At 44.7% G+C, this 22,236-nt stretch overlaps 2 protein-coding genes and 1 long non-coding RNA gene across 3 annotated transcripts in view; 1 reads left to right on the top strand and 2 right to left on the bottom strand.

Moving 5' to 3' along the window:
* Positions 1–7,256, bottom strand: part of AKAP11 (A-kinase anchoring protein 11) — a gene marked incomplete at its 3' end in the record, with an annotated part of 55,325 nt that extends 48,069 nt beyond the window's left edge. Inside the window, exon 1 of the mRNA XM_083362573.1 lies at positions 7,201–7,256. The remainder of the gene's footprint in view (positions 1–7,200) is intronic.
* Positions 1–22,236, top strand: part of LOC310640200 — a 272,544-nt gene that overhangs the window by 236,337 nt on the left and 13,971 nt on the right. The window lies entirely within an intron of this gene.
* DGKH (diacylglycerol kinase eta) overlaps positions 18,522–22,236 on the bottom strand; it is a 114,503-nt gene continuing 110,788 nt past the window's right edge. The window contains exon 30 of the mRNA XM_083362295.1: positions 18,522–20,774. Within this exon, the coding sequence (XP_083218421.1) occupies positions 20,685–20,774 (90 nt within the window). The 3' untranslated portion in view covers positions 18,522–20,684. The remainder of the gene's footprint in view (positions 20,775–22,236) is intronic.

The raw sequence follows: 22,236 nt of genomic DNA, 5'->3' as shown, positions 1-22,236 counted from the left end.
GCAGGAGACCCGTATAGAATCATAGAATAACAGAGTTGAAAGGGACCTTAGAGGTCTTCCAGTCCATCCCCCCACTCAAGCAGGAGACCCTTACAGAATCATAGAGTAACAGAGTTGAAAGGGACCTTAGAGGTCTTCCAGTCCATCCCCCCGCTCAAGCAGGAGACCCTTACAGAATCATAGAGTAACAGAGTTGAAAGGGACCTTAGAGGTCTTCCAGTCCATCCCCCCACTCAAGCAGGAGACCCTTACAGAATCATAGAGTAACAGAGTTGAAAGGGACCTTAGAGGTCTTCCAGTCCATCCCCCCGCTCAAGCAGGAGACCCTTACAGAATCACAGAGTAACAGAGTTGAAAGGGACCTTAGAGGTCTTCCAGTCCATCCCCCCGCTCAAGCAGGAGACCCTGTGCCATTTGAGACAGGGGCCTGTATTATGAAAACCATTAAAAGGCACCAACCAACATCTTCGTTGTTTTAAAAATGCCAGGTAGTCCTTAACTTACAACAGGTCATTTAGGGACCAAAGTTGGAAAAAGTGACTTACGACCGTTTTTCACAATTACGACCGTTGCAGCATCCCCAGGGTCAAGTGACCAAAGTTCAGAGGCTTGGCAACTGGCATGTACTTATGACGGTCGCAGCGCCCCGGGGTCACGCGATCCTCTTTTGAGAACCTTCCGCCAGGCAAAGTGCATGGGGGGAAACCGGATTCAATTAACAACCGTGTTACCAATGTAACAATTGTGGTGATAAAATGGGGCAAAATTCACTTAACAAGTGTCTCACTTAGCAACAGAAATTTCGGGCTCAGTTGTGGTCGTAAGTCTGAGGACCACCTGTGAAAGCAAGGGGGTTTTTTTTAGTTTTTTTTTTAAATGTCCGCCAGATCACTTAAAGATTGACATTCCCGGAGACGAGCATTGCCAAATTAATTTTAAAAGTAAGACAATTGCTGTCTGCCCTCCTTCTGCGCAATCTGTCTGTCTGTCTGGCACCTACAGGTGGTCCTCACCTTACGACTGCAATCGAGCCCAAAGTTTCCGTTGCTAAGCGAGACATTTCTTGAGTGAGTTTCACCTCGGGTTACAACCTTTCTTGCATTTGTTGCATTGTTGTTAAGCAGATCCCACTTGCCCAATTGACTTTGCTTGTTCAGAAGGCCACAAATGGGGATCACACCCGGGACGCTGCAACTGTCGTAAGTACATGTCAGTTTCCAAGCATCTGAATATTAATCACGTGACTGTGGGGAGGCTGCAACCGTTCTAAGTATGTGCCAGTTGCCAAGGTTTCGAATTTTGATCCCGTAAACCGTTGGGATGCTGCGCTGGTCAAAAGCGCCGTTATAACTTCGTCTCGGTCACTAAATGGAGCATTGCAAGTCAAGGACCGGCTTGCAATATGTTCTTAGGGTCCCTGTTGAAGATGGGAAAATGTCACATTGAGTCAAAGCATTCTGGTCTATTTTTATTCCTGCTAAAGTCGCGTCTGTCACTTTCCTGGGCACCGGCCTGTTTCCTGAAAGCTGAAACCCGGAGTTTATGCTTTCCGTCATCCCGGAAAAAGTCCTCTTGGGATGGAGTGGAGTCGGAACAGGTGCCGCTAATGCCCCCGGCCACCCCCAGGTTCAGAAGGGGCACGGATCCCTTTGCCAGGAAGCTCTAAGCTTTCCACGAGGTCCCGGAGTTAGAGGCAGCTCTCTTAGCTTGGGGACCGAGCGGTCTCTTATGAAGGAGAATGTTTGTGGCCCAGGGTGGAAAGGAAGGGTCCCTGGGGCCCTCTGAGCTGGGGGGCAGACGTTTCATGACCCAACTAGGGAATATCATCAGTGCTGGGAGGGGAGGTTGTGGAGAGGAGGAGGAGGAGGAGGAGGACTGTGGGATCCTTGGTGCTCTCTGAGCTTGGTTAATTTCTTGCAGACGTTTCATGACCCAGCTAGAGAACTTCCTCAGTGCTGGAATGTAGAGGAGTTTGCAGAGAGGAGGAGGAGGAGGAGGAGGAGGAGGAGGAGGAGGAGGAGGAGGAGGAGGAGGAGGAGGAAGAGGAGGAGAACTGTGGGGTCCTTGGTGCTTTCTGAGCTTGGGGGTTTTCTTGCAGATGTTTCATGACCAAACTAGGGAACATCATCAGTGCTGGAATGTAGAGGAGTTTGCAGAGAGGAGGAGGAGGAGGAGGTGGTGGTGGTGGTGGAGGAGGAGGAGAACTGTGGGGTCCTTGGTGCTTTCTGAGCTTGGGGGTTTTCTTGCAGATGTTTCATGACCCAACTAGGTAACATCATCAGTGCTAGGAGGGAGGAGGAGGAGGAGGAGGAGGAGGAGGAGGAGGAGGAGGAGGAGAACTGTGGAGTCCTTGGTGTTCTCTGAGTTTGGTTGATTTCTTGCAGACGTTTCATGACCCAACTAGGGAACATCATCAGTGCTAGAAGGGAGGAGGAGGAGGAGAAGGAGGGCTATGGGGTCCTTGGTGCTCTCTGAGCTTGGGGGTTTTCTTGCAGATGTTTCATGACCAAACTAGGGAACATCATCAGTGCTGGAATGTAGAGGAGTTTGCAGAGAGGAGGAGGAGGAGGAGGTGGTGGTGGTGGTGGAGGAGGAGGAGAACTGTGGGGTCCTTGGTGCTCTCTGAGCTTGGTTAATTTCTTGCAGATGTTTCATGACCCAACTAGGGAACATCATCAGTGCTGGAAGGGAGGAGGAGGAGGAGGAGGAGGAGAACTGTGGGGTCCTTGGTGCTCTCTGAGCTTGGTTGATCTCTTGCAGACGTTTCATGACCCAGCTAGAGAACTTCCTCAGTGCATTGACGACATTACCTAGTTTGGGTTAATGAAACGTTTACAAGAAAACCCCCAAGCTCAGACAGCACCCCGAACCCCACAGCCTTTCCCTCTTCTCCTTTCCCCCTCCTCCCCAATAAACCCCACTTCCTCCTAGCACTGATGATCTTACATACAGGTAAGACCTTGACTTACAAACGTTCATTTAGTGACAAAGTTACAACGGCACGGGGGGAAAAAGGGGACTCGTGACCATTTTTCACACTTGCCACCTTTGCAGCTTCCCCGTGATCCAAATTCAGGTGCTTGGCCCCTGGTTCATAGTTATGACGGTCACAGCCTCCCGGCAGGTCAGCTGACCCCTTCTGCGACCTCCTGACAAGCAAAAGTCAAGGGGGGGAAGCCTGTTTCGCTTAGCCACCACGTTACTGACTTAAGAACTGCCGTGGTTCACTTAAGAACTGAAGAAAGGTCGTAAAAGGGGGCAGAACTCAACAAACGTCTCACTTAGCAGCGGAAATGTTGGGCTTGAGGTCGTAACCCGAGGACTACCTGTATTTTCAGGCAGGCATGCCTATGCATCTTCGTAGGCCTCCACGACAAGCTCAGTTTCTTGTGTGGCTCCTTCAAACAAATGAATTGCCCAACTTCGCTCTGATGACAACCGCAATCAAGCTAACAGGAAACGGGAGTTTCAGGATAAAAACATCAATAGAAAAACTCTGCTTGGCCTTCCTTTCAGTCGCGACAAACCCAGATTTTGAAAAACTCCTGCAATTTCCTCGCAGGATGCAATAAAAAAGTAGGCGGAAACCGAACACAAGGAGATTATTGTTTTATGGAATACGTTCGGCCGATATTCCAACTCTACAATAACATCTATCTACGGTCTCGCAAAAGGGAAAAGGTCAGGATTCCATTTTTTTTTCCCCGCCCGGCGGAAAAGTCCATCGAACAATGAAACAAGCCAACATCCCAAATAAGAAGCCCGCTGGTTATTTCCTGCTTGGAAAACTATTTGGAAAGTTAGCGGCTCTCCACCAACCATGCAATTTACAACCCCGAATTTATCTGGCTAAAGCGAGACGTTTGTTCCGTAAGCTTCGTCCCATTTTACGACCTTTTCTTGCCGCCGTTGCTAAGGGAGTCACTGCAGTTGTTAAGGGAGTAACACGGTCGCTAAGCGAATCTGCCTTCTCCCCGTGGACATTGTTCATCAGAAGGCTGCAAACGTGACCTCGGAACGCTGAAAACTGTCATAAATTTAAATAATAAATAAGTAAGTATCAAGCATCCAAATGTCAAACCTGGGACCATGCGGGGGGGGGGGGGCCCTGCAACGGTCGTAAGTGTGAATCATGGTCACAAGTCAGTTTTTCAGTGCCATTGCAACTTTGAATGGTCGCTAAATGAACTGTTTTAAGTTGAAGACTTACCTGTAACTTTAGTCATAGGTAGAAATTGTTTAATGCAATGACCTGATACAGTGTGCTCATAGTAAGGGCTGACGCAGCTGTAGTTGTATGTAACCAGCTCTTCAATCTATTCTGCTTCCATTTTATGTCCACAGATTATATGTAACTTGAGATCCAATTCTAACTTTCAACCGTAAAGAAAGATTAAATGCAAAGTATAACGATAGGCCATCCGATAACCGGAACGGTGCAAATGAGGGAGGTATTTATAACACAGGTGACGCCTGCATAAAACACAAAAAACTGATCCTTCAACGGTATTTGAACGGAATTTCTGAACAAGGGGGAATCGGTCAGCTTAGCAAAACTGCAGAACAGGCCTGACCAAAGGAAAGTGTGAATTGCTTGTTGCCAACGAAAAAGTAACATTTTCACTGTTTTTTTTTCCTCTCTCTCTGTCTCTCTCTCTCTCTCTCTCTCTCTTTGAAGTATTTAGTTCCCCTTACACACCCCATGGCTTAAATCAACAACGCAGAAACCATTCTGCCTAAATTATTTACAAAGAAAGTCCAGGTGAGCCAAGAAGGGGAACATGGAAACAAACTAATCAAGGAGAGAAGCAAGCTAGGAGTAAGGAGAAACTTCCTGACAGTTAGAACAATTAACCAGTGGAACAACCTGCCTCCAGAAGCTGTGAATGCTCCAACACGGGAGGTTTTCAAGAAGAGACTGGACAGCCATTTATCTGAAATGGCATAGGGTCTCCTGCCTGAGCAGGGGGTTGGACTAGATGACCTCCAAGGTCCCTTCCAACTGTATTGTTGTTGTTGTTGTTGTTGTTGTTGTTGTTACTATATGTCGGTATTTGAACCGCTTCTACTCCACTTAAAAATCTTTGCTCTGCTTTCTTAGCCCACAAGGTTGTTGAAACACTGGCAGACGTTTTAACTCTTCAAAAAGCAACACAGCGAGTCCTCAACTTACCACGGTTCACTTAGTGACCTTTCAAAATTACAATGGCGCTGAAAAAAAATGACTTTTCAAAGTTACGACCTCTGTAGCAACCCCCTTAATCAAAATTCAACCGCTTGGCAACTGTCTCATATTTATGACTATTGCTGTGTCATAAATATGAGTCAGGAGCATTTTTCCCAGTTACGACCTTTGGGGGGGTGAAAATCCCCATTTGATCATGTGATCCGAATTCAGACACTTGGCCGCTGATCCATACTTATAACCGTTGCTATTTCTTAAAGTCACGTGATCCCCTTTTGGTGACTTTTGGACACGTAGTGTCAGTGGGGAAGCCGGATTTAACCGGGTGACTAACTTATAACTGCAGTGATTCGCTTAACGACCGTGGCAAGAAAGCTCATAAATGGGGCAAAACTCACTTAAGCAATGTCTCACTTAAGCACAGAAATTTTGGGCTCATAAGTTGAGGACTACCTGCCTATACACATACACACAAACAGACACATACATATATACATATGTGTGTGTGTGGATAGATAGATAAATAGATAGATAGATAGATAGATAGATAGATAGATAGATAGACAGACAGATAGATATACACACACACACATATATACATACATACATGTATACATATATACATACACACACATATCGATAGATAGTTAATAGATAGATAGACAGACACGGATGGACAAGATGATAGATAGATAGATAGATAGATAGATAGATAGATAGATAGATAGATAGACAGACAGACAGACAGACAGACAGACAGACACGGATGGACAAGATGATAGATAGATAGATAGATAGATAGATAGATAGATAGATAGATAGATAGACAGACAGACAGACAGACAGACAGACAGACAGACAGACAGACAGACAGACACAATGGACAAGATGATAGATAGATAGATAGATAGATAGATAGATAGATAGATAGATAGACAGACAGACAGACAGACACGGATGGACAAGATGATAGATAGATAGATAGATAGATAGATAGATAGATAGATAGATAGATAGACAGACAGACAGACAGACACGGATGGACAAGATGATAGATAGATAGATAGATAGATAGATAGATAGATAGATAGATAGATACATAGATAGATAGATAGATAGATAGATAGATAGATAGACAGACAGACAGACAGACAGACAGACACGGATGGACAAGATGATAGATAGATAGATAGATAGATAGATAGATAGATAGATAGATAGACAGACAGACAGACAGACAGACAGACAGACACAGATGGACAAGATGATAGATAGATAGATAGATAGATAGATAGATAGATAGATAGATAGACAGACAGACAGACACGGATAGACAAGATGATAGATAGATAGATGATAGATAGATAGATAGATAGATAGACAGACAGACAGACAGACAGACAGACAGACAGACAGACAGACAGATATAGACATACAAACAGGCATATATAAAATCTGGGTGGGGAAGCCCTTGTGGGGCCTTACTAGGAGACACTCCCCTTGAATGGCCAGGAACCCGGGGATCCCAGCTTTTTTTTTTTTCCCCGGCCCCCCCAAAGCCCTGAAGCGCCTGGGAAGGGGCGTGTGGCGGACCCCTCTGCTCCTGTCTCCACACACACCCCCCCCAGTTCAAAAAAAGAGGGGAGGGGAGGTTTGCTGCACGCAAAGCCCTGCAAAAGGTGGGAGGGCTCCTCCTCCAACTCAGAAGCGGCGGCGGGGGGGGGGGGAATCCTGCTAAAAGAAAACCCCCCACCAAAAAAAAAAAAAAGCCTTGCAAAGGGGAGAATTCAAGACCGGGGAAGGCAGCTTAGCCAAGGCGGAGAGCGGGTGTGTGTGTGTGTGTGTGTGTGTGTGTACGTGGGGGGGGGGTGGCTGCATCTGGGGGACCCTCCCCCAGTTGCAAAGCGGGGACGAGGCAGGGGGGTCGCCCCCAGCCCCTAGCCACACGCTTTGGTCCCCCCCTCCCCTCTCCCCGCCGGATCCCCCTGGCCTGGCCAGCCTGCGCATCCTCCTACCCTGGCCGGAGCTCTCCAGCTGGCTGCTCCGTGGCTCCGCCGCCGCTTCCTCCTCCTCCTCCTCCTCCTCCTCCTCCTCCTCTTCGCCGCCGCTTCTCGCGAGAGCGGAGACTTCCTTGCAAGACACCGGGGTGCGCTGGGGAGGGGGGGGTCTCCCCGGGCAGCGGCAGGGCTGGGAGGAGGAGGGGGGGGGTCTCCCCGCCGCCTGGAGCGCGCGCCCCCCATGCGCCCTGCTTTGCGCTGCGCCTGGAAAGGGGGGGGTACCCCGCTCCCCTTCGGTATTGGGGCTCTCCAAAGCGCCCCGGGGGCGATCCCGGTTGGCAATTGGGGGAGGGTCCCCCAGATGCCGCCGCCGCCGCCCCTCCCTCTCCGCCTTGGCTAAGCCCCTCTCCTCCACGGCCCCGCCTTTTGGGGGACCCTTCAGAGGCTTCCGTGGGGCGCAACTGGCTGAGCCTGGAAGGGCAAAAAAAACCCCCTCCCCAAGTTCTCTCTGGGGGGAAGACCGAACGCTGCTTGGGGAAGGGGTGTCTGTGTGTGTGTGTGTGTGCTGAACCCGAAGATTGCAACTGCTACTCAGCGGAAGTGGTTTTGGGGGCGCTGCAAGACGTTAAAGGGGGTTGTGGTTGTTGTTAGCTGCGAAGTCGTGTCCGACCCATCACAACCCCATGGACAACGTTCCTCCAGGCCTTCCTGTCCTCCACCATCTTCTGGAGTCCATTTAAGCTCACGGCTACTGCTTCAGTGACTCCATCCAGCCACCTCCTTCTCTGTCCTCCCCTTCTTCTCTTGCCCTCCACCTTTCCCAGCATGAGGCTCTTCTCCAGTGAGTCCTTCCTTCTCATAAGGTGGCCAAAGTATTTGAGTTTTAGCTTCAGCATCTGGCCTTCTAAAGAGCAGTCAGGGTTGATCTCCTCTAGGACTGACCGGTTGGATCGCCTTGCAGTCCAAGGGACTCGCAGGAGTCTTCTCCAGCACCAGAGTTCAAAGGCCTCAATTCTTTGGCGCTCAGCCTTTCTTATGGTCCAACTTTCACTGCCATACATTGCAACTGGGGAGACCATAGCCTTGACTAGACGCACTTTTGTTGACAGGGTGATGTCTCTGCTTTTTACTGTGCTGTCTAGGTTTGCCTTGGCTTTCCTCCCCAGGAGCAAACGCAATGTAGGGTTGGGGGTTGGGGGGGGTCTTAACCTGCAAAACGCACGAAGTCTTTGTGGGGGTTTCTCTCTTGCGGGTGCCAGCTGCAGTTTGACCGGGCAAGGTTTGGAGAAGGGAAATTCGCTGAGTTTGCAGATCTGGGTAAGAGCAGGTGAACCAAATAAACCCTGTTCCTATTTTAAGCCATCTATATTATTATTATTATTATTATTATTATTATTAGTAGTAGTAGTAGTAGTAGTAGTAGTAGTATTAGTATTATTATTATTACTATTATTATTATTATTATTATTATTATCTACATTGCGTTTGTATTGTCTTTAAGCCACCTAGAGTGGCTGGGAGCAAGTAGGGGGGGGCTATCTAAATTCTTTAAAAGAAATAAATAAAAAATAAAATCTAAGCCATAGAACAGAGACTCGTGGAGGTTGAGACTGGTGGACTTCAGTTCCCAGAATTCCTTGGGTGGCTGGGGAATTCAGGGAATTAAAGCCCGCAAGTCTTAAAACTGAAATTAAAATTGCAATTGAACAGTCATTTATCTGCAGTCATGTTACACAAACAATGTATTGGAACAACACAATGTATTTTAAGTTTTGTAATAACAAACCAGGGGTAGGCAACCTCGGCTCTTTTATGACTCATGGACTTCAACTCCCAGAATTCCTGAGTCAGCTATGCTGACTCAGGAATTCTGGGAGTTGAAGTCCATGAGTCATAAAAGAGCCGAGGTTGCCTACCCCTGACATAAATGAAGAAGAAAACAAATGCGCCTTGCTAACACGCACTAAGCTACCTTAACAACCACTCGAAAGGTGAGTAAAACAAGGTCCTTGTAGCAGGTTGTGCCACTGAATCTCTTCCTTTTGCACTGGGCAAGCGAAGCTCGTGGCCTTAAATAAACTCAGATTAACGTGGCTTGGGCCCCGAATTGTCTTCCTCCCACAATTCCATCTAACTAAGACACTGTTAATCTAAGGAGAAAGAAAGGCAGGCAAAAAACATTTTGAACTAAGGCTGTTCCTGCCGTTTCGGCCTAAGAATGGAGTCAAGAATCTTGCAGTGAATTTGGAAGTTCCTGGGGGTCAGGAAATGGGGCCCTGAAATGAATAAAACAAGGGGAGAGGGGGGCTTCCAAGGGCCTCCATGTGGTTAGTAGATGTAATGCAATAGGCTAACCCTGCAAGGTGAAGGGTGCGTTGTGCAACTGAGCGTCTGCAAAGGAATCAAGACTGGGCCCTGCAGGCATCGGACGACGGTTGAACGAGCCACAATGTCCATTGCAAAGCCAGATGGTTGATGCATGACTTTGGCCGATTCCAGAACCTTTCTTGCTACAATGAAGTGAATCACTGCAGTTCTTAAGTTAGGAACACGGTCGTTGAGTGAATCCGGCTTCCCCCATTGACTTTGCTTGTCAGAAAGTCTCAAAAGGGGATCACGCAACCCTCCGGGAGACGCTGCAACTGTCATAAGTACCTGCCAGTGGCCAAGCCTCTGAATTCTGATCATGTGACCGTGAGGGGGGTGGCAGTGGTTGCAAGTGTGAAAAATGGTCACGTCATTTTGTTCAGTGCTGTTGTGACTTTGAATCTTGGCATCACTAAATGGATGTAAGTTGAGACCTGTAAGTAGTTACCTAGGAGATAGAGTTAGAAATAGATAATAGGTAGATAGATAGACGGATATATATAGATTATATGATTGATTGATAGATATAGATAAAGAAGAAAAAGAAAGAAAAAGAAAAAATAAGTAGATATAGATGGTAGATTAGATAGAAGAAAAAGATAGACAAAAGAAAAGAAAGATGATATATGGATAGCTAGAAAAATAGACATGATAGACATGATAGAGTTAGGTAGGTAGAAAGAAAAGGTAAGTAGAGATAGATGATAAGATAGATAGATAGATAGATAGATAGATAGATAGATAGATAGAGATAGATAGACAGACAGACAGACAGACAGACATGATAGATGGTAGAGATAGATGATAGACATGATAGAGTTAGGTAGGTAGAAAGAAAAGGTAAGTAGAGATAGATGATAGGATAGATAGATAGATGATAGATAGATAGATGATAGATAGATAGATAAGAAAAAGGAAGGTAAGTAGAGATAGAGATATAGCTAGAGAAAGTTGATAGATGGTAGAGATAGATGATAGGCAGGCAGGCAGACAGACAGGCAGATAGATATAGAGACATGAAAGAAAAAGGGATGGATGGATGGATGAAGGTCTATCTAGCTAAGTATCATCTATCATCTAATATACACATACATACATAAATATATATCCCTCTACGGATGGATGGATGGATGGACGGACGGACGGAGTTTAGCATTGCCACCAACATCGCTTAAGGTTTGGGGCAGGAACTGAGCTCAGGCGAGGTGCATGTTGTTGTTGTGTTGTGCTAAAGTGGAGTGCGAAGGTTCAGTTGCCTTTTGTGCAGCCTTGCTGGCCTGGAATTGTCTTGCCTCTCTCTCTCTCTCTCTCTCTCTCTCTCTCTCTCTCTCTCTCTCTCTCTCTCTCTCTCTCTCTCTCTCTCTCTCCCTCCCTCCCTCCCTCCCTCCCTCCCTCCCTCCCTCCCTCTCTCTCTCTCTCTTGTGTTTTTTTTTAATTTCAAGTGTTCCCATTCTCCTCTTGTCCTTCCGGTGGTTGGGTCAACTGGATGCTTTTATTATTTTATTGTTCTTGAAGGATAACCCTCCCTCTTTAAAAGAAAAAAAAAGGAAAGCCTGGGTGTTTAAATCCATTAAATCAAACTTTCAAAAAAGAAAAAAAAAGGTAAAATTAAAAAAAAGGACACACTGGGAGTTTGTACGGGTGTGTTTATTTCAGAAGGAAGAGCAAATGGCACCCTGGAATGGAGGGGCCCTCATAAAAGTACAATAAAGTCAACCATTGTTTCCAACAGTGTACAAAAATACACGTCTCCGTGACCTCCATACAATAATAAATAAGTAATCATGCATCCAATAATAAAAAGGCACACAAAAAAAAACCCCACACCAAAACTGGTCACTTAGGAATCATAAAATTACGATTTAACAGAAACCGCCCAAATATTCTGCACGCAGCAATGTAACAATATATCCCAAAGGTGCAAAACACACATAAAACATCTCTCAAAATAGGATATGCAATAAATATCTCCTTTTTCATATATATATATTAAAAAATAAACCTGTGCTGCTGTAAGCAGTATGTAAACAACAGAAACTCACCGTTTCTTAAAAAAAAATACAAGTAAATATATTCCCAAACTTACAGCGTTCTCTGCTCAGCAGATTTTTTTATCATGGGTTAAGTTTTAAATTTTTGATGATGATGATGATGATGATTTAAACTATATTGCAGCCTTGGGTGATCTGCAGAATTTACTCCAAAGCTACTCTAATTTGGAGATCCTCGAGTTTGGATATACAGTGCTTTGAAAACTCCTATTGGTCAGTGAATGAATGAACCGTTGTAAGTCAAGGACTTACCTGTAATTGCATATACCTGTAATCATAACATGCATGGAGATTATTTAGATTGTTTTAGCCTCTGGCTGACTCTGGATGTTTTCATGCGTATGAAGTAAATTCAAAACAAGCAATGTGCATGATTGAAATAACTCCCACTAACTTTAAATGAACTCTTGGCATCATTTATTATTTGGTTCCTTTATCTATTTAAAAATAGAGGGACTGGTGTAATCAACATTCTCCCAAGAGGAATGAAATCAAGCAGAGAAAAAGTTAGCTTCTGCTAAATCACACAGATCGGGAACAAAATTATGACACTGGCTATTATGACAGCCATGTCCTGAAGAATCTTAATTCTAGGGGGTGGGATAGCTCTTTTATGAGTCCACAGCTGCAGACTTTAAAGCATTAGGTAAAAAAAAACATGGTTTCTTTCCCTGGACATTTTAACAATGGTTTCATATGGGCAAATCCTAAATCTGTTTTAAAGTTTAATCTGCTCTTACCATTGTTGATGAAAAGTCTGAATGAGTTGCAGAATAACAAGAGTTGGAGGGACCTTGGAGGTCTTCTGGTCCAACCCTCTGCTCAAGCTAGCAGATCACATACCATCCTGGATAACTGGCTGCAATGGGCAGTTGATGGTTAAAGGAATTAGCCCTCAATATTTGACCAATGAACAAATAAGCGATTGTTTCATGAAGACTTTGGGAAAAGTGCAGAGAAGAGCAACTTAAGAAGATTAAAGGCCTGCAGATTAAAACTTAAGAAGGATTTGGGTTGGGCTAGTCTAGAAAAAAGTAGGACCGGGGGTGACATTAATAGCAATATTCCAATATTTGAAGGGCTGCCCCAAAGAAGAGGGAGTCAAGCTATTCTCCAAAGCACCTGAAGGCAGGAGAAGAAGCAATGGATGGAAACTAATCAAGGAGAGAAGCAACCTAGAATTAAGGAGAAATTCTCTGACAGAACAATTAATCAATGGAACCACCTGCCACCAAAAGCTGTGAATGCTCCAACACTGGAAGTTTTTAAGAAGAGACTGGACAGCCATTTCTCTGAAATGGTACAGGGTTTCCTGCCTGAGCAGGGGGTTGGACTAGATGACCTCCAAGGTCCCTTTCAGCTCTATTCTGATTGATTGATTGATTGATTGATTGATTAAAAGGACTCAAGATGTGGCTGTGAGCACACAGTTGAATTCTCTCTCCTTTTTTAGGTGTGTTGCACATGCCGTTCAAATTAAAAAGGGGTGGAATGCCATATTGGTTGTTGTTGTTTTTAACCTACCCGAATCTATTGACTATTTTTTTCCCCAAGGACCAAGTATCGAAAGCTAATTCCTTTAATAGTAATTGCAAGTATTTCCCAATAAAACCTGACTTTAATTTACTACTGCAGCTTGATGTTTCCATTCTTGCCTCCCCCAAACCCTCGTGAATTAGAGGAAAACTGGATAAGAATTGCAACGGCTTCAGTTTATCGTGAACTGGATAATAATTGCACGGCACGTTCATTTTTAGAGAAAGCGCTGTGTAGCGCAAAACGCTTGTTAAAGGAACATCTTGTGTGTGAAACAATAAATTATTCAATTCCACTGAGTAAAAAAAATAGCCTATTAAAAGCTTTAACTAACTGGCTTTTCCATAAGCATTACCCCTGGACATCTTGGCTTAGTTTAAAAGTGGGGGGGGGAGTCTTACCACTTGAATTTTCTGAAATAGTTGAACCTGATGTCTAGACTGGAGTTGTTTCCCAACCTTGGAAAATTTAAGTTGTGTTGGCTTCTAAACCCAGAATCCCTCAGCCAGTCAGAAAGCTCACGAAACTTCCAAGGTTGAGTAACACCAAACTATAATCTCATCTCGATGTTCCTGATCATTTCTGTATTAAGAAATCCTATTTTCCACAATCCCCATTATTTGTCACTTGCACCATTTATCCAAAAATTGACACCAAACCAAGCATACTATGGGAAAATATTTACAAATCTAAGCAGAAAAGTAATTGGCATAGGGCAAGGGTAGGCAACCTCGGCTCTTTTATGACTCATGGACTTCAACTCCCAGAATTCCTGAGTCAGCATAGCTGACTCAGGAATTCTGGGAGTTGAAGTCCATGAGTCATAAAAGAGCCGAGGTTGCCTACCCCTGGCATAGGGAATCTTATTCCATTTCTTCAAAACGGAGAGTGGCTTTAGGAGCATATGATTTTTCTTATTAACAGAATAACAGAGTTGGAAGGGACCTTGGAGGTCTTCTAGTCCAACCCCCTGTTCAAGCAGCAGAGGCTATACTATTCTGGACAAATTAATAGATTCAGAGCAACATAACACAACGCCCTCCAGTCCTTTCCCGCTTAGAGTTATATGGTGCCTTATCAAAAGCTTCTTTAAAAAGTAAATAGGATTTTAAAAAGAGAGAGGTTACAGGTTGTCCTCAATTTACAACAGTTCGTTTAGTGGCCGTTCAAAGTTACAACAGCATGGAAAAAAGTGACTTATGGCCGTTTTTCACCCTTACGACCATTGCAGCATCCCCAGTCACGTGATTTACATTCAAATGCTTGGCAACTGGCATGTACTTATGACGGTTGCACCATCCCACGGGGTCACGTGACTTCTGACAAGCAAAGTCAATGGGGGAAACCCCACTTAACAACCAGATGATTCACTTAAAAACTCCGGCCAGAAAGGTGGTAAAATGGGGCAAAACTCAACTGAACCACTGTCTCGCTTAGCAACGGAAATGTTGGGCACCACTGCCGTCGTAAGTCGAGGACAACCCGTATACCTCATTCTCAGACGTCATACAACTCTTGCCCGCTGCGGAGCAGTTGTGTGTGTACTAGTGTGATCACCTTAGCTGTGAAAAGTTTTGTCGCCTCGACCCCTTGCATTTTTTATTTTTTTGTTTTGTTTTGGGTTTTTGCATCACAAACGGCAAGAAAACAGCTCTGGTTTTGCGACTCGTCGAGATGTGGCTTGGCTTTAGCGGATGTGTGTTGAATTTGTAACTCGGTGCGTTGGGCAATTTAACTTATCGAGGAGCAGGGAAATCCATTAAATCACGCCTCGCCGAAGAAGCAACGCCAGAGAAACATTGATCGGCCATTCAAGTGTCTTGCAACGTTGTTCAGAAGTTGCTGCTCCCACGATACTTAAGACAGCTCCCCGATAACCTAACTGAGCTTCCGATAACATTTCAATCGCTCCGGTTAGCTTTTGCCTTCTCGGTGCTGCAGAGATTTCGTTAACTATCCTTCAATACCAGGACGTTATAAGTGCTGCAGCTGCCAAAAAAGCCAACACAGTGCTAGGCTGCATTAACAGAGGGATAGAATCAAGATCGCGTGAAGTACTAATACCACTTTACAATGCTTTGGTAAGGCCACACCTGGAATACTGCATCCAGTTTTGGTCACCACGATGTAAAAAAGATGTCGAGACTCTAGAAAGGGTACAGAGAAGAGCAACCAAGATGATTAGGGGGCTGGAGGCTAAAACATATAGGGAACGGTTGCTGGAATTGGGTATGTGTAGTTTAACGAAGAGAAGGGTGAGGGGTGACATGATAGCAGTGTTCCAATATCTCAGGGGCTACCCCAAAGAAGAGGGAGTCAAGCTGTTCTCCAGGGCACCTGAGGGCAGGACAAGAAGCAACGGATGGAAACTAGTCAAGGAGAGAAGCAACCTGGAACTAAGGAGAAACTTCCTGACAGTTAGAACAATTAACCAGTGGAACAACCTGCCTCCAGAGGTGGTGAATGCCCCAACACTGGAAGTTTTTAAGAAGAGACTGGACAACTATTTGTCTGAAATGGTATAGGGTTTCCTGCCTGAGCAGGGGGTTGGACTAGATGACCTCCAAGGTCCCTTCCAACTTTATATTATTATTATTATTATTAAGTTTGTGACAAGTTTGCTTCGCTTGCCTCTGCGCAATTCAAGCTTTGAAGTCAAGAGCGATTCGCCCCTCGACTAACATGGCAACTCTTACAACGTGCGTGTTCAAATTCTTGCGGTCAACCCATTATTTGGGGGGGGGAAAAAACCCGGCACTTTCTCACTGGGTTTTTCACTGCTTGAACACTGAAGCGCCAGCTTAAAATATTAAACTGGCGCCACACCTTCCAGACCCAGGTAGTCCTCGGCTTACAGCAATTCATTTAGTGACCGTTTGAAGTTTTCAACAGCCCTGAAAAAAGGGACCTATGACCATTTTTCACACCTAACAACCCCTACAGCCGCGTGATCAGAAATTCAGACTTTTGGCCACTGACTCATATTTACGACGGTTGCAGTGTCCCGGGGTCACGTGATCCCCTTTTCTGACCTGCTAACTTCAACAGAGAAAGTTAGGACTATATTAATCAAATAACCGTGAATTAAGGATTGGGGGGAGGGGGAATCCGCAATATCTATGCTGACTTACTACCATTTTCCTAAAAGGGCTTCGTTTGTATTTTTCGGGACCGAAAAAAAGTAAGAGTAGAATGAAGACTTAATCTTTTTGCGCAGCTGTAGAACTCTGCCTAATGAAATCACAAGGAACCAGCAGGGAAATTCTACTTCCAGGAGTTAACAAAAAAAAGGGTGTTTTTTTCCCTTTAAAAAAAATATATATCTAATTTTCTGCATTCAGCACTGTTTACTTCCCTAGAACAGCATATTAATATTCTGAAAGGGGGGAACCCCACAAAGCGAGTAATCGTGACTAAATTAAAAATAATTCTAGCCTTCTTTTCTGTGCATGGCAGCTTTATGTTAATTCCTTTTTCTTCTTCTTTTTTAACCCACCAGGATGCTTTAAGAAAGGGAAGGGGGGGGGGAAAAAAGGATTATTGCACCACGGAAGGCGGCATTGGCACGTTTGTGAACCAAGAATGCGATAGGTACGGCAAAATATCAAAATGAGTGTAGTTAACAATGCAATCTGGGGAAAACGTTAATGCAACTGCTGAGAAGATAATGAATTTTCCACGACGGTTTCATGAGGTCAGTTTACAAGCATTTTGCTCTTCAGACCGATCAGAATAGGAGTTGGAAGGCCCTTGGAGGTCTTCTAGTCCAACCCCCTGCTCAAGCACGAGATCCCGGACCATTTCGGACAAGTGGCTGGCCAGTCTTGAAAACCTCCAGTGATGGAGCAACCACAATTTCTGGTGGCAAGCCGTTCCATTGGTTAATTGTTGTCACTGTAGGAAATTTCTTCTTAGTTCCAGGTTGCTCCTCTCCTTGATTAAGTTCCATCCATTGCTTCTTGTCCTGCCTTCGGGTGCTTTGGAGAATAGGTTGACCCCTCCCCCCTCTTCTTTGTGGCAGCCCCTCAAATACTGGAAGACTGCTATCATGTCTCTCCTATTTCTTCTTGTCTTTAGACTAGCCCAGGGGTCAGCAACCTGAAACAGTGAAAGAGCCACTCGGAACCGGTTCCCTCACAAAAGGAAAAACTGGGAGCCGCAAAAAATGTGTGTGCAAGTGCGTACATGTGCGCATGCACAGAACGGGGTTTAACTGAAGAGTGGAGCCAAGGCGAGATATGCACCTATCCTGCATATTTCAATTGATTGGTTGAACTTTTTTAGTCCTACATTTTTTTTTTTGGACTGCGCATGGCAGAGAACTGGGAGCCGCAGGAGACGGCTGAAAGAGCCGCATGCGGCTCCGGAGCCGCGGGTTGCAGACCTGTGGACTAGCCAAACCCAAGTCCCGCAGCCGTTCTTGGTATGTTTTCGTCTCCAGGCCTTTAATCATCTTAGTTGCTCTTCTTTGCACTTTTTCCAAAATCTCAACATCTTTTTTTTCTCCTCATGCTGTGAGCAAAACTGGATTGCAAAAAAGATGTTGAGACTTTGGAAAAAAATAGCAGCCCCTCAAATACTGGGATACTCCTATCATCGCCCCCCTCCCCCCCCCCATTCCTTCTTTTCTCTAAACTAGCCATACCCAAATCCTGTAACCGTTCTTCATATGTTTTTTTTTATCCCCAGGCCCTTAATCATCTTAGTTGCTCTTCCTTGCACTTCCTTCTCCTTGCACACAATTCCATGCCGAGGGTTTGCACGTGAACACTAAGCCATCTTGAACCTAAATAAACATTGAATATTGATCGTAGGCGTCTGCTCGAGTAGAGGTTGCTATCTCTAGTGGCAGTTAAGCTGGGCAAGGCTAGTCTATTGTCCATCTCTGTGACTTTCAATAACTTATAGCTTATGCTCCTCGACTTACATCAATTCGTTTAGTGACTGTTCAAAGTTACAATGGCATTTTAAAAAAGGGACCTATGACCACTTTTCACACTATTGCAGCATCCCCATGGTCACATGATCGAAATTCAGATACTTGGCAAACAGCTCACATTTATGACGGTTGCAACGTCCTGGCGTCATGTCATCCCTTTTTGCTACCTTCTGACAAGCAAAGTCAATGGGGAAGCCAGATTCACTTAACAACTGGTTCCGCTGTAACTTCAAACAGTCACTAAATGAACTGCTGTAAGCTGAGGACTTCCTATAATTGACACTCAGCAAGAGGAGAAAAGCTAAAGTCTAATGTGTGAAGCAGGACATTGGGTTCTTAAAGGAACCCAAACTGGAAACAAACGATTGATCTAGAGCAGCGGTCTTCAAACTTAATAATAATAATAATAATAATAATAATAATAATAATAATAATAATAATAATAATAATAATAATAATAAAGTTGGAAGGGACCTTGGAGGTCATCTAGTTTAACCCCCTGCTCAGGCAGGAAACCTTATACCATTTCAGGCAAATGGCTGTCCAGTCTCTTGGCCCTTTTATGGCTTGGGGACTTCAACTCCCAGAATTCCTCAGCCAGCCTCCATTTTGTTTGTTAGATTTAAGACAGGGGTCTTCAAACTTGGCCCTTTTGTGGACTTCAGTTCCCAGAATTCCTTAGCCAGCCTCCATTTTGTTTGTTACATTTAAGACAGGGGTCTTCAAACTTGGCCCTTTGATGACTTGTGGACTTCAGTTCCCAGAATTCCTCAGCCAGCGTGCATCCTGGTTAGCTTTTAGTGCTTTAAAAGATGGTAGAAGGCATTTAAGAGTTCACAATATCAACAGCGGGAGATCACAAAGGTGCTTTTCCCAAAAGGGAACTGGATGTTCTTGGTTGGTTTTGTGGGGGTTTTTTTCCCTTTGAAAATGTTTCACTTCTCATCCAAGAAGCTTCTTCAGTTCATTGGGAAGTGAAGAAGCTTCTAGGATGAGAAATGAAACGTTTTCAGAGGGGGGGGGAGGAGAAGGGGAAAAACACCCAAGAAAATCCAGTTGTCTTTTTTGGAAAAAGCACCTTTGGGAAAACCATGACCTGCATGGTTGAGAATCTCCGTAGACCAGCGGGGGGGGGGGGGATGCGGGGAGCTGTAGTTCAACCAGAGTGGGAGGTGAGTCCGTAGCCAACACCATTGAGACACCATCTCAACTTTTGTGAATTGCTCTGCTGGTCTTCCTGGAATCCTAGAATCCAGAGATTTCCTGGCTCTCAAGCTGAAGCTCTATTTTCAGAAAAGGAATGTTTTTTTTCTGGCCCGATCCACTAAATGTTCCAATCCAGATTAACAAATGATTGGATAGCAATCTTTCTGACCAGGCGAAATCCATCTCTAAACTGGGGGGGATGGGGGAGGAAATGCATGCTTAAAAGACAGGGCTATATGATTTCCCAAGATTTCATTCGAATGGCATAATCGGGTCCCGGTGTTCGCCAAATCTGACGCGCTTTTGAGTCGACCAGACCGCCACATTTTGAAGCTCCGACATTCGAGGTAAACTTGGAGCTTCTTAAAGGAAGAGAAGTAAGCGTTGCATATTTTATCCATCGTAAAGAAAAATGTTCAGACCATCCTCCTTCGGGAACCAAAACCCCCCCAAAAATCTGCCCTGTTCTAGCATTTTCGCAATACTCTGAAATTACCTGAAGAAGCCAGAGTATATATTAAGACCTTTTTCACAGCTAGAATATGGCAAGCCGGTCCGCCGCGCGCAGCATCTTTACGTCACATCAGGAAGAAAATAAAAATAAAAATCCCTAACCCCAAAACGAGTAATAAATTAAACCTTATTAAAAAAACAGATATAAAAGTTTTTCAAGTGTAAGAAGTGTCATGTAAACAGGCAGGCGGTTTTGGGCCAAGAAGCCAGGAGTTTTAAGCATCTCCGTTCACGGCATTCAACATTATTTTCGGCCAATGAAAAGGGGGGGGGGAGAAACCCAAGAGAGTTATAGTTTGAGGTACCGGCGTCGCCGAAACACCCGGATGGGATCAAGTCTATGAGACGCCAGAGGTTCCAGATAAAGTTAGGCTTCAAGCAGTGGTGGGATTCATCCTGTTCGCACCATTTTGGCAGAACCGGTAGCCAATTTTTTTGTTGCCCAGGCCCTGGACAGACTTCCGGAAGTGGCATCCACGCAGAGAACCGGTTGTTCCCGTATTTGAATCCCACCACTGGCTTCCAAAGACTTGTCAAAGAGAGCAATCTCATATTCTTTAAAAAAAAATTGTGTCGCCGCGTTGAAAGGGACCTGGATCGGAAAGGAACCGCATGGATTGCCAGGGTCCCCGTAACGCAAATGCCACCCAGGAAAACGTGTTGACCGCGATGGGAGACATTTTTGATTACTTCTCACAATAAAGTTCTTTTTTTTTTAGACGCACAAAATATTTCGGGTTGCCCACATCCCGCTCGTTCATCAAACCTCTCGCCCTGAACAGAGGAATATGTTCTTCTCACAAGCTGGCCCTTTACTCGCCCGGCAGGAACCCGCAAGCTTCTACACCTTTGTGTAAGTAGCGCTTCCTCGACGGAGGAAGCTGGCACGGTTACAGTTCCGCTAACGGTGGACTCCGGCTGAATTCTTTAATTCCCTGAAGAATTCGCTTCATGTGGCCCACTTTCGTTATCCCCAGGTCCTGCAGGAGAAAGAAAGAAAGAAAGAAAGAAAGAAAGAAAGAAAGAAAGAAAGAAAGAAAGAAAGAAAGAAAGAAAGATTTGCTTGCTCATTGAACTTTTGGCAATAAAGCTAATTTAGGGAAGCACTCATTTAAGTCAACGAGTCCATTTTTCTTCCCAACATGCCAATTATTGCAGACACGAAGGTGCATTCAGACACTGAACTGTGTTTCCAAGGAAAAGCCAACTTTTTCAAAAGAAGTGGCGCCGTCTATTTCCCACCCACCCACCCCTGTATTTTTTATTTCTTAGATTTTAGTCTTACACTCAATAATAATGATACTTGATTTGTTTCTCTGGAATGGGGAATTGGGTTGTGTGTATAAAGATCCCCCCTTTGTTTCTGAAGCACAATGTGGAATTGCAGTTTGGCCCTACCAGCTTCCAATACCTGGCAGCGTTAAGCACGGTGAATAAAATAACCAGTAACGATCTTAAATTAAAAAAACAACAACACACCAAGTCTTAGGAAATCTAACATCAAGGAAAGGTATTTCTAGTTAATATGCTGATTAGGAAATCATAGAAATTAATTACTATTGACTGTTGTTAAGTACATGAACCCAGACAAGACGTTGTTTACTAAGCACTAAAGACTGTTATCGTAAAAAATCCATGAAATATATATTTTTTTTAAAAAAAGGCAATCTAGCAGAACAAGATAGACATTAGAAAATTTAGCAGCAAAACCTGACCAACGTTATACACAAATATTGATGCTAGATCGTCATACAACAAAGCCGTTTCCGTTGACTTTTAAAAAAAAAAATACGGTTGGCGGCTCAGCTTTGCAGGATTTCAGTACTCAAGACCAACGTGAAACAGCCCAGGAAAACAAAAAATTACATTCCTTCAAAACAATACTGAAAAATTGCATCTTGAAATCCTCCTAAATGTTTGCAGGCAGTCTGGCTGTAAAGGAGCCGGTTCATTACAATCATTCAGTCGTGACCGTCATAAATCAGATGGTCACCCTTTTTAGGACCTTTCGTTAAGGCGCTCCTTAAGCAAGGCTGGGGTCGTTAAGTGAACGCTGTGGTCGTTAAACAGATCCTTTGTTTGCTGTGGGGCGTTTTTGCTGAAAGAAACAGAAGTAAACCACCAGCTTCCCGCAAAAAAATATTATACCGGTGGTCCTCGACTTACGACCAGAATTGAGCCCAAACTTTCTGTTGTTAAGTGAGACGTTTGTCGAGGGAGTTTGGCTCCACTTTACAACTTTTCTCCCTGCAGTTGAGAAGTGAATCACTGCAGTGGTTCAGTCGGTAACGCGGTTGTTAAGCGAATCTGGCTTCCCCATGGACTTTGCTTGTCGGAAGGTCGCCAAAGGGGATCACGTGACCCCGCCCCCAACCCGGGATGCTGCAACCGTTATAAGTACATGCCAGTTGCCAAGAGTCTGAATTCTGATCACGTGACCCG

The sequence above is a fragment of the Vipera ursinii genome (assembly GCF_947247035.1).
Source record: "Vipera ursinii genome assembly, chromosome: 4".
Taxonomy (NCBI): domain Eukaryota; kingdom Metazoa; phylum Chordata; class Lepidosauria; order Squamata; family Viperidae; genus Vipera; species Vipera ursinii.
Note: the sequence above shows the minus strand (reverse complement) of the source record. Positions and strands in the feature narration are given on the sequence as shown.